The 12,405-nt window shown below is 36.2% G+C and overlaps 1 protein-coding gene across 7 annotated transcripts in view; it reads right to left on the minus strand.

Moving 5' to 3' along the window:
- The window catches only part of Tbce (Tubulin-binding cofactor E), a 319,945-nt gene that overhangs the window by 198,041 nt on the left and 109,499 nt on the right, over positions 1-12,405 (minus strand). For all 7 annotated transcript variants that reach the window (XM_090399269.1, XM_090399264.1, XM_090399265.1 and 4 more), the window contains exon 5: positions 4,688-4,873. In XM_090399269.1, coding sequence (XP_090255395.1) covers positions 4,688-4,873 — 186 coding nt within the window. The remainder of the gene's footprint in view (positions 1-4,687; positions 4,874-12,405) is intronic.

Genomic DNA, 12,405 nt, shown 5'->3' on the forward strand with positions numbered 1-12,405 from the left:
CGCTTGCACTTTACATGATTCCTTCAATACAACAGGAGTGTCAGTATGTTCATTCATAAAACTTGACATCCACTCTTCAGGAATGCCAAACTGAGAATCCCTTCCTTTTGATCTGTTGTGATTCAACCTTTCCTTACTACATTCTAGCATTCTTTGTTCCATTTACTGCTCTCCAAATGATGTTAATCGCTCTAACCACTTGGATTACTTTTTGAAACATGCTTCATTGCAGTCTCAATAACAAGTGAGATCATCAACTGTAGGAACTTCAACGTCCACAGCTCAAACCAGCTTACCTTTTCCAGTTCCTCTGAATAAGATGAAGCTTTTAATATTGACTATATACAAACGCTGAAGATCCTGTAGCACAACAATGCCATGGGTGAACAAGAAATGAAGAAGAAAGAAGGAACTTGTCTGTTGATATCAAACAAATAAGAGTTATAATCTTTAGGGAAAAACTGTCTGGGAGGACAAAGTATAAAGAGTGAGAGAGAGAGAGAGAGAGAAACAGCAATTGAAGCTGAACAATGAAGAGATGTTGATTAGCAGTTACACATATTTGCAGATTTAAGGAAAGGTTGGAGTAATGGTAATGGCTAATTCAGCAGAACAGTATCCAGAGAATACTTATACAAAAGGTGCATGGTGGTAAGAGGATGTCAGTGTTGACTGGAGGATGAGAGAGAGAGGGGTCACCAATTAAGTGGACTGTCCTTGTATGGTATGATCAAGCAATTTTAGGAGTAATTCTGGTGCACCACACCAAATATGAGAAGAATTTTCTATAAGGTAGAGCAGATATGAGTTTTATACTAGAAGTTGTAAGATGAAAAGTAGGGTCTTGAACAGAAAATAACACAATTTTGAGGCAGATAACACTATGGATATGATATGCTCAAGTCAGGAAACACTGCAACTGTAAGTCAGGCTAAGAGAGACAAGAGATCTGATCTTGAGTGATCCAGATACAGTAAACACCACTATAATGAAATGAAATGAAATGATACACTATAATGAACTATGGAAATGACCTAAGTCCCACAGAACCAATAGTAACTTTAAGCTCACTGCAGCAGAGAGTAAAAGCACAAACCCTTCATGAAAGAGAACTGAATTCCTCCCAAATGATTGGTCCAATCCATGTCACAAAACAGAGCCATTGAGAGCAATCCTTAACCAAGTCTACACCAAAAAAGAATGATGGAAGTCAGCCATTAAACTGTCATCCCATTACTCTCGCTTCAGTTCTCTCAAAAATCCTGAAGAAAGTCATCAATCACAAACTTCACCACCTAAAGGACCTAGCTAATTAATGACCAGTGGTAGGAATGGAATTCTACCATAATACATAACGGATCCTAGCCTGTTGCTATAACTTGCCTCTGGACACAAGTCAAGAAATTTTGATGAACTCATGCAAATACCCTTGACACTTCCATGATCTAGCACAGAGACCTGCTCACCATACATTGTAATTGGGCAGCCAATTTCCTCTTGGGTCATTCACTATGTTTCATGGTGGATGGCCTTCAGATTTCCTCACCACCCATTCTCTTTCTTATATACATAAATGACTCTCTTCCAGACTACAAGTCCTATTCAGAGCCTTGCTAATGAACGACAGTATGCTACATTCCTCTTCAAATTTACACCTTACAGTTTCCAGTCATTCTAGGCTCATGATCTATAACCAATATCTTGTGAACTTCAATGCTACCAGAACACAGTCCTGCCTTATTTCTTGCAGGAAAGATCTCCAATAATTTCCCTTTACTTTCATAATACCCATATCTCTACATAAAACCATGTTTCTCTTCTCAGGCTGAGTTGCATTACTAGCTTTTCCTGCATGAACACATGTGCTTCTGCAAAAAAAGATATCCTTTTCTATTCAAGACACCTTTTTTTCACCAGAAAAACTTAATGCTATATGAATCCTATATCTACAAAAAACAGAATACTTTTCTCACAGTCTAATTGGCAAACAAAAACCTCTTAAAATACCTGATAATATCCAGAAAAGAGCAATCCAATTAAGTGATGCCCACTCTCAGAGATTTACTCTAAGTCATTATCTTTTAGATATGCTATTTCTGTCTATAGCAGAATGAAAATGCCTATAACATGACTATAGGCATTTTCATGGACAATGTTTTGATGAAATAGGAACATAGTATCTCCATTTTGCTTTAATTCTGAAAGAGCACAAGTAACCAATGTGATGACTAACATCCATTTACTGCATGCATGACTCTACCTAAATTGTCCTTCCTCTTTCATTCCATCTACCTTTTTCCAAAGAGAATAAATTCATTTCTGCTCTTTGGAAAACAGCTTGATGCTGTTTTCACCAGACTACAACTCCCAAGTATTGAAAAAAACACCAACATGAGTTCTATGCCTACTCTCCATATCCTCTTGTCTACATAGCACTCATGTTATACATTCTGAAATCTCTTGCATGCGGAATTGATATAAAAAGAGAACTTTAAACTGAAGGTGAAAAGGTTTTTCCTCCTAGAAACTTGGTCCCCCTCCCTAGAAAATGGATAAACTAGCCAAGAAACTAACAATGACAGGTACAGCAGACAAAGGAAGCAGAATTTCCATAGCTGTTGCTATGATTCATGTTGAAGCTTCTGGGAAATAAAAAAAATGCAGAAACTGGAATGTGAATAAATAATTTACTGACTAAAATTAGTTATTTAAAAGCTGACATTATCAGAGGCATTTGAACAATACTGTTATTGAAGGCAGGGAGACAGTAGTGCACTTCATGGTAATTTCTGTTATTACTGCTGACAGGAAGCTGGGGCAGTGTGCTAAAATCTATGCAGGATCACACTATCAGTTCAATTGTAGTTAACCAGGTTCTGTAGAACTTGTTCTGCTTCCAGGAACAGTCTCTCTAATTTAAACTCTGAGAAGAAGCCAGGCTTTCTTTGATCTCATGAGATAGTCTTTCTTCAAAGAATGTTGTGGTAGTCTGCTTTTTGGCTGTCTGTACCAAATGGACTTTTTATGATTTTATGCATATGTTTTCCCAGGTGTCTAACGCTTCCTTTATCAGTGGTACTCAGTAGTCTGGACAGACAGGATGGACTACTTAGGGAAAAAAAAAAACATTAAAAAAATACATCCATATGATGACCAAAAAGCAAGTAGACCAGCATAACATGCCTTGGAGGAAGCCATTTTAACATATAGAAGAAAGCCAGGCTACTTCACAAATCCCAGTTTAAATCAGAGAGACTGTTCCTAGTGGCACAAGTTCTACAGATACCAGTTAGCTGCATGCTGCATCAGTTAACATGGCAATCCATGTTAACTGATGGTGCTATCTTGCAGATTTTGGCACATTACCCTAACTTCCTTTCAGCACTAATGACAGCTATTACCACAAAGAATGCCACTGTCATCCTTCGTGAATGTGAATGTCAATTAAGAACATTTCATTCCTATGTCTTCACAACTATGTATTGTTAAAATGCCTCTGATAATGCTAGCTTGAGCTGGTGAAACGCTTAAACAATTAATTTTAATCAGGAAGTTATTTACTGCATCCCAGTTTCTACAAAGTTTTTTTGTTCCAGAAACTTCAAAATTAGAAAAAGTCAAGTTACTCAGCCACTAGAGTTTACATCAAGGGAGACAGAATTTTGTTACAGTCATGTTTGTAGGAAATATATTGATCTTGCTTACAATGAAATGTAATGATTTTGATTTTCAAATAGCTAAAAATTTATTGTTCCTTATAAGAGGTTAAAGAAATGTAATACAGACTTAAAATATATAAACTGGAACTTCCTTATAAATAAAGTTCAACTTGCATTGATGTGCTTCTATAAAAATCTTCACTCTGATGACTGGAAGCTGGTGTAGTGAAACAGATTTCTGAAGGTCTGTTTGACATTTGTTCCAGTTAGCATTTCAGTATTTCAAGGATAATTTAAAAGATATTTAGAAAAGCATTGTAATTTCACTGAATTTATGAAAATAAAAAGATAAACTAATTTGAAAAAGGAACTAAAGTATTCCAGTAATCTTGTATTTGAGAAAAGTATGAAATATTTGTACATGGAGTTTCTGAAACTAAGGTTTTGTGTCGCTCTTGATGTCAGATAATAGAAAAATAGAACAGCTTAGTAATTTAATGAAGCTACTCTGTATCTTCAACCACAGGCTAAATAAAAGCATTATATAAATTACTCTTCATTAATAATGAAGAGTAATTTAAAAGACAACACCTGGTTGTATATTTTTGTTTTAGACAAGAATGACAAAATATTTGGAACCAAACTTCATTGAGCCAAGAACATGCAGTAAGAGAATGGTGTTGATAATGGTGCATAAATAAGACCAGTAAACAAGGAAAATTATGAATCAATTACAGATTTTGAAAAGGATAAGTTCGAAAACTAAAACTTTTAGAAACTAAAAATTCTCGTATTCCAAATATATACAACCAGATATGTCTTTTAAATTACTCTTCAGTATCAATTAATATTTTTCATTAATCTTTTAACTTAGCTTCTGGTTGGAGATATGAGGTGGCCCCATTAACTGCTAAGTTTCGCTATTTTTTTAGTATAAAATATATTAGTGTTTGAATTCTCCTAAAAAACCATTTTATATTTTTATTTTGATTATACTAAATAAACTCATCAACATTAGCCATACATACCTGAGATTTAAAGTTTTTAACTTTGGCATCTTCTGAACTATCTCGGCAACATCTTTCCATGATGTAAGAAGATTCAGGGACAAATCAAGAAGAATGCCATTAGATATTTCTGGTAATTGTGCTAGATCTCCAGGTCCATTCACTAGCATATTTGTTACATTAATGTTTGTTAATTTTTCAAATTTACTAAAAGAAGAAAAAAAAAAAATATATATATATATAAGATATTAAAACTGTGCTGAAAAGAATTAAATATTTAGAAGTTCGTAACAGAATCATAACAGGACTTCACAAATATTCTAAGAAATAAGGTCATTTCAACTGATGTTTAAATAAATAATTTATGCTTATATAATGATAAAAGTATGTATGACAGACAACTTTCAATTAGCCAAATATATGTGACATGAGATGCTTTTCTGGATGCATAACTTTTGTTTACATTTTAGACTTTTCAGAGCGATGACAAGGGGGCCATTCCTGAAATTTGCAAAAGAAAGCTGTGAGCAAGGGGGTGAGGAGTGGTTTCTTTGCATGGAGGGTGGCAGAGGAATGCACTGCCTGATAGAGCAGTGAGAGCAAGAATGGTCAAGGAGTGACCACTCTTTCTTTCAATGAAATGAGTTCAAGGAGTGGTATGATAGATTTTGTGTTTCCTTGGAAGGACCTCCCAAGATGAGTCTTTTGGCTCCATGGAGGACTGAGTAATATATATATAGCTAATATATACATATAGCCAGTGGCAGAATGGCCAGGGTGTCAACTAGCCCGATGGCAAGTGGGCCCACTTAAACATTAGACAATGTGTTAAAAATGTTAAAGACCTTTTAGTAGCTTGAAAATATAATCGAAGTTCCAATATTATTACTGTACAAAACTAAAATTTACATTGTATTACCATTTTAATTAAAAATTTTTAATAAAATAGTTTTTCGAGGATACTTTATATTTAAGAATATAATAAAGAACTCTGAAAAAATAATTCTGATTTGAGTTATGTGAGGCCAACACATACATTATATAGGCTCGGATCTTTAATACTGCAACTGCACAATGAACTTAGCTGGGAATTCCCAGCCTGGGATCGTGACATGCAGCTGGAGTCAACTTTGTATTCGTATCGAGCTATTGCATACACAGCAAAGACAACAAATATTTATCATTGTGTCAGCCTTAGTTTGAGTGTGCTTTGTCAGCTCTTTACCTCGTGCTTGCTGTGTTTTATAAAAGGTATGTATTTAATTAATATTTTTTTATACTGTGACCCTATGCCCTTTAATTTAAATATAATGTATTTTCTTTCATTGTATAAAATTAGTATTAAAATACTAGATAGTAAATATATTTAAGCTGCAGTCTCAAATGATAATATATATACGCATAATGCAAGTTCAATAAATAATGATACCTTTTATTTACTCTACAGTTAAAATTACTGTGATTGTTAAAATTGTTGTTAATAATAGAAGGGTCTATAAAGTATATTTCCATTGATGTGTTCTTGCAGCTAATTGTAATTGTAGATGTTCATTTTTCCCAAATTGGATTATTTTTAATTAAGTTTTAATAATAGATGCATCATTTCAGGAATATTATCCTTACCAGCATAGAAAAGAAAAAGCATAAATCTGGATCACTGAAACGCAAAGAGCAACAAGAAGCAATCTGCAACAAATAATCAAGAAGCAAGAAACAATATTCATGGTGATGATGCAATGATTTGTGAGTTACAAGAACAGAAAAAAAAAGCTACTTTGAATGTAGAGACAAATACAATAGCATGTTTTACTCTCCAACCCAAGCCCAGTACTTCTTCTGGCTTCATTGTTCGGGTATCTTTACTACCTGTAGTTGCAACATCTGAACACATAGCTTCAACTAGTTACAGGGAATCAGATATACCTTCAGGCATAAATGACTTGGTTTCTGAAGCACATCCTAAATGAACCTACACAAGAAAATGAAAGATCAATTGCTGAAATTTTCCAATATCCATCACGAGCAAATCTGAAACAGTTTTTTGCTGAACATCCATTTCAGCCACTTGATGCTCATTTGTATGAGAGGAAAATTATGAATGTTATATTGTTCATACTGCTTTAGTCTTTGAGTCTCCCAACACTTCTAATCCATCACCCTTTGTACGTGGCTTTAATGACTACAGGCATATTAGCCAGAGTTTGGCTTTACACAAATCGACAACAACACATGTGTTGTTGTCGATTTGTGTAAAGCAACACGTCAGAAATGTTCAGCAATTTATCAGTGTGGTTAATGATGGCAATTTCGATAATTTTTTTGCATCTTCGCTAATTAAAAAGAAAGAAGTGTTGAAACAGAGGAATATTGTCATGAAGATTATAGACATCATAAAGATGTTAGGCAAGCAATTCCTTTTTCAAGGTCACAGAAATGAATCAGCTTATACTCTGGATAATGAGGTTCTGAATCATAGCAATTTTTTAGCTACAGTGCAGTTGATGGCAAAATATGACCCCATTATGGCATCTCATGTTTCTGCAGCACAAAACAAGTCTACACAAAGAATCAAACAATTAGAACAACAAGGAAAGGCTGTGGTGGACTTGTTACATACCTTAGTAAAAAAACTATTAACATGTTAATCCAAATTATGGAGAATATGATAAAAAAAAAAAAGAATTAGTCATAAAGTTTCTCAAGCAAAATATTATTCAAGTTGATTCAACACAAGATAATTCATCCATCAATCAGTTTAGCATTATTATTTGGTATGTGCTTCAAGGGGTTATGTGTGAGTGACTACTTTCAGTTGTGCCAAGTAATGATGGTACAGGACAGGGACTTTTTGATCTATTGACTGAAACATTACAGCATCTTAAAATTAATCCCAAAAAATATTTTCCAATAGTACAAATGGAACTGCAAGCTACCATGGCCAGTATAATGGTTTACAAAGTAAAATTACTGATGTGACTTATCAACTTGTTCATATATGGTGCTATGTCCATGTCTTGAATTTGGTAATAACCGAACAAACAAAATGTTGTGTGCCTGCAGTTTCTTTTTTCAGTTTTTAAATTCTGGAGTAGTTGCTCCAGAATTTAGCAACTTTTATGAAAACATCATACACGAGAATGGCTGTATGGGTAGAAGTTGTTGAAAAACAGATAGGAAAAGAAAAAATGAAATGATTAAAGTTAAATGGTGAGACAATATGATCAGGAAAATCCAATGCAGCAACAACTATATTTGAACAATTTGATGATGCCGCTGTCAGCACTTTTATAAATCTATTGACATGCTTATCAATGATACAAGATTGAGACAAGTTTGATGCAAAAACAAAACAAGAAGCAAATGTTTTACTTCAAAGTCTTCTAAAGTTTGAAACAATATTTACTTACTTGTATATATTTGAAACTACAGCCCGATTATCAAGTTATTTACAGACAAGTGGTTTAGATGTTTACTGCATGGAGTTTAATAGATTCAGCTACAACAAAGGTGAAGGAACAGTCAAGAACATTTGATAACGTTAACAGCAAGGCATTGGAATTTGTAAATAAATGCAATGACAAGATTTTACAGTTGAATATGGATGAAAATCAAACATTGGAAATTGACTCTTTGGAAACAGCATTGTCAGTTAAAAGGCAGAGGAAGAAGAAAAGAATGGCAAATGAGCTTAAAGATGATGAAGAAAATTCCTCAGATTCTCTAACTCATTTTCAAGTAAATGTGATTAACCTAATAATAGACTGCATTGTCCAGTCACTATACATTTTGTATGCAACACAAAAAGTTACATAAAGATTTATCCTACTTGGACCCAGCAAAGTTCAAAACTATTACAAACAAGGGCCTTGAAGATGAAGCACTGGAAGGTATTATTAAGCTGTCTCCACAAATCAGCAAAGATCAAGTAATATTGGAATTGTTTTCTTTTGTTTCGATCTTTGACGTATTAAAGCTATTGATTAATGATGGTGAGTAAAATTTGTAGCACTTGCCTGTCGCGTTACTAAAAATTCTGGCACCCAACAGACTTCATGAAAAGGCATATGATAACCTTTATGAACTTTATAAAGTCAACTGCACACTATCAGTTACTCAAGTCCAATGTGAGAGGACATTTTCAAAGCAAAAGATCATAAATTCTAGTAGCAAGGCTTATACGTTGGTCAGACATAACTGGTAATTAGTTTACGGAATTAACAACGCATATAAAGTATATTAATTAAAGGTAACTTTAATGAATAACTTCTATATTTTGGCAACGTCACATTGCCATCTTCAGGAACATAAAGATATGGTATGCGCACGCAGGCACTAACACAAAGCAAATGAGGAAGAAAGCAAGAAACTAATATTGTTCCTGAAGTCCTAATGGTGCCATCTGGTGGGCTAATTTGGTAGTCTCGGCAGTTGGGCTGAAGTTCTCATAATGTAAGTCTCCCAAATTTGGGGTAGTTTCATGCACCCAAATTTGTTGAGGTTAGGAACATTTTTTAGAGCTGCTGAAGATTCTTTGAATAATCTTTCCTATTTAAACTTGCTGCGATGAATAATTTTTGATTTCTTCCAACGAATTTTACGGTGGGTATCTAAGGCATGGTCTGCCAGCCCAGAGTGGCTGTACTGGTGAAACCGGATGTAGTCTTTGTGTTCTGAAATCCTGATATTTGTTGTTCTGCCTGTTTGGCCAAAGTAGGACAATTTGCAGCTGCAAGGGACCTGGTATACACCAGGTAGGTCTAGAGGAAGTGGTTGGTCTTTGGTAGAGAGGATAAGGGATGCCAACTTTTTATATGGTCTCTAACAGGAGGTAAGGTCATATTTTTTGAGGATATTGGTTATTTTCTCAGAGGTGCCCTGGATGTAGGGGATGGAGATAGACTTGGAGTAATCTTTATTGTGGAGGGGGGGGGGGGGTTGTGGTTTACTGGTTTTAGTATTTTTTGGATTTTTTTTTGGGTTATAGCCATTGGCTAAGAAAGTGTTGAGGATGTGGTTTAGTTCAGTAGTTAGGGCCTTGTCATCTGAGTAGATTAATTTTGCCCTGTTATATAGTGTTTTTATAACCCCATATTGTTGTGAGGGGGAGGGGGGAATTGCTGGTGAATGTATCTGCCAGTATGGGTGGGTTTTCTGTAAACAGAGAAAACCAAAGATCCATCAAGCTGGAGGGTGATTAAAGTATCTAGGAAGGGGAGGGTGTTGTTTTCCTCTTTTTCTAAGGTGAACTGGACTCTGGGGTGTTGGTTGTTTAAGTGTGTTAGGAAGGAGTGGAGTGTGTCTGAGCCATGTGGCCAAATAGCAAACACATCATCCACATAACGAAGCCAAATAGTGGGTTTTTGTGGGGCAGAGTTTAAGGCTTTCTCTTCAAATGTGTCCATAAAGAAATTGGCCAAGGGTGGGGAAAGCGGTGAACCCATGGCTGTCCCCTCTATCTGTTTGTAGAACTTTCCTTGCCAAATGAAATAGCCTGAGTTCATTGTGAACTGAAATAGGGCTGAGATATTGGGAGGAAACTTGGCTTGGATGAGTTCTAGGGTTTCTTTGAGTGGGACATTAGTGAATAGGGAGGAGACGTCAAAACTGACCATTATGTCAGTGTGCTGGAGTGTAAGGTTTTCTATACTGGCTTTAAAGTGGGCTGAGTTTTTTTTTGTGTGTGATGGTGTGTTGCCAGTGTAGTGTGTGAGCGTTTTGGCTAAATGTTTGGCTAATTTATATGTGGGGGAATCAATGCCATCCACTATGGGATGCAATGACACATTTTGTTTATGTATTTTTGGGAGTCCATATAATCGGTGAGGTCTAGAGTTATAAGGTTTTAGTTTGTTGGTGACTTCCACAGGCCAAGAAGTGACTTTCTTAAGGAGTCTGTGGAGAGTTCTAATCTGAGAGCTGGTCGGATTATATTCAATGGGGAGATAAGTCATACGGTCTAGTACTAAAGCAGTTAACTTACCTTGGTAGTCTTTTTGATTAAGCACCACAGTGGTGTTTCCCTTATCAGCTTTGGTGATTACTATTTTTTTGTGGTTTTTCAATTCTTGTAGGGCTGCATATTCGTTTTTGGAGGTTTGGCTTTAGTGAGAACACCGACTACATCCAGTCTAATGTTGTTGGCGATATGGTTAGGCAGGTAGTGAATCCCACGTTCTATTTGGATCATGATTTCTTCGGCAGGTATTCTTTTAGGAGTTAGGGCGAAATTGTGACCACATGAAAGTGCGGTGAGTGCTTCAGGCTTTAAAACTGCTGACGAGAGTTTGACTACAATGTTGAGTGTTGGCTGTGGTAAGGAAGTAGAATTCTTTGTCAGGTTTTCGTATTTCTTCAAGTGCCGCCTTAGTATTTTTTCGAATTCGTTTTTTGCCGATGCGCATGAGACGTCATAAAGAATCGACCATAGATCACGGCCGAGTGTATTCGAAAGCTCTTCCTCTAGCGCCCGTACGGTTTTGTTTTCGTCGGCAAGGAGAACATGCGTCGCGGTAATTTGTTCTCTTAACAGGGCGAAGCTAGTGCGATTATAAATGCGCAGAGCTTTCTCGGAAGTAAAACAGTGCTTCAATTTAACACAATTAGGGATCACTTTGTTATCCCGGCAGCGTTTTAGGAATGTCGGACGATATATTTGCCTCGATATCTTCAACCTCAATTTGCAGTATTGACGGGCCTTTCGTGCGACGGCATCTCCGTGGATGATCATGATTCTAGTAGCAAGGCTTATACGTTGGTCAGACATAACTGGTAATTAGTTTACGGAATTAACAACGCATATAAAGTATATTAATTAAAGGTAACTTTAATGAATAACTTCTATATTTCGGCAACGTCACATTGCCATCTTCAGGAACATAAAGATATGGTATGTGCACGCAGGCACTAACACAAAGCAAATGAGGAAGAATGCAAGAAACTAATATTGTTCCTAAAGTCCTAATGGTGCCCTCTGGCGGGCTAATTTGGTAGTCTTGGCAGTTGGGCTGAAGTTCACATAATGTAAGTCTCCCAAATTTGGGGTAGTTTCATGCACCCAAATTTGTTGTGGTTAGGAACGTTTTTTAGAGCTGCTGAAGATTCTTTCAATAATCTTTCATATTTAAACTTGCTGCGATGAATTACTTTTGTTTTCCTCCAATGAATTTTATGGTGTGTATCTAATGCATGGTCTGCCAGCCCAGAGCGGCTGTACTGGTGAAACAGGGTAAAATTAATCTGCTCAGATGACAAGGCCCTAACTACTGAACTAAACCACATCCTCAATACTTTCTTAGCCAATGGCTATAACCCCCAAAAAAATAGAAAAAATACTAAAACCAGTAAACCACAATCCCCCCCCTCCACAATAAAGATTACACCAAGTCTATCTCCATCCCCTACATCCAGGGCACCTCTGAGAAAATAACCAATATCCTCAAAAAATATGACCTTACCTCCTGTTACAGACCATATAAAAAGTTGGCATCCCTTATCCGGTCTACCAAAGACCAACCACTTCCCCTAGACCTACCTTGGTGTATACCAGGACCCTTGCAGCTGCAAATTGTCCTACTTTGGCCAAACAGGCAGAACAACAAATATCAGGATTTCAGAACACAAAGACTACATCCGGTTTCACCAGTACAGCTGCTCTGAGCTGGCAGACCATGCCTTAGATACCCACCATAAAATTCGTTGGAAAGAAACAAAAATAATTCATCGCAGCAAGTTTAAATAAG

The sequence above is a fragment of the Typopeltis vanoorti genome, chromosome 10 (genome assembly GCF_054136105.1).
Source record: "Typopeltis vanoorti isolate ZY-2024b chromosome 10, IOZ_Tvanoo_1.0, whole genome shotgun sequence".
Taxonomy (NCBI): domain Eukaryota; kingdom Metazoa; phylum Arthropoda; class Arachnida; order Uropygi; family Thelyphonidae; genus Typopeltis; species Typopeltis vanoorti.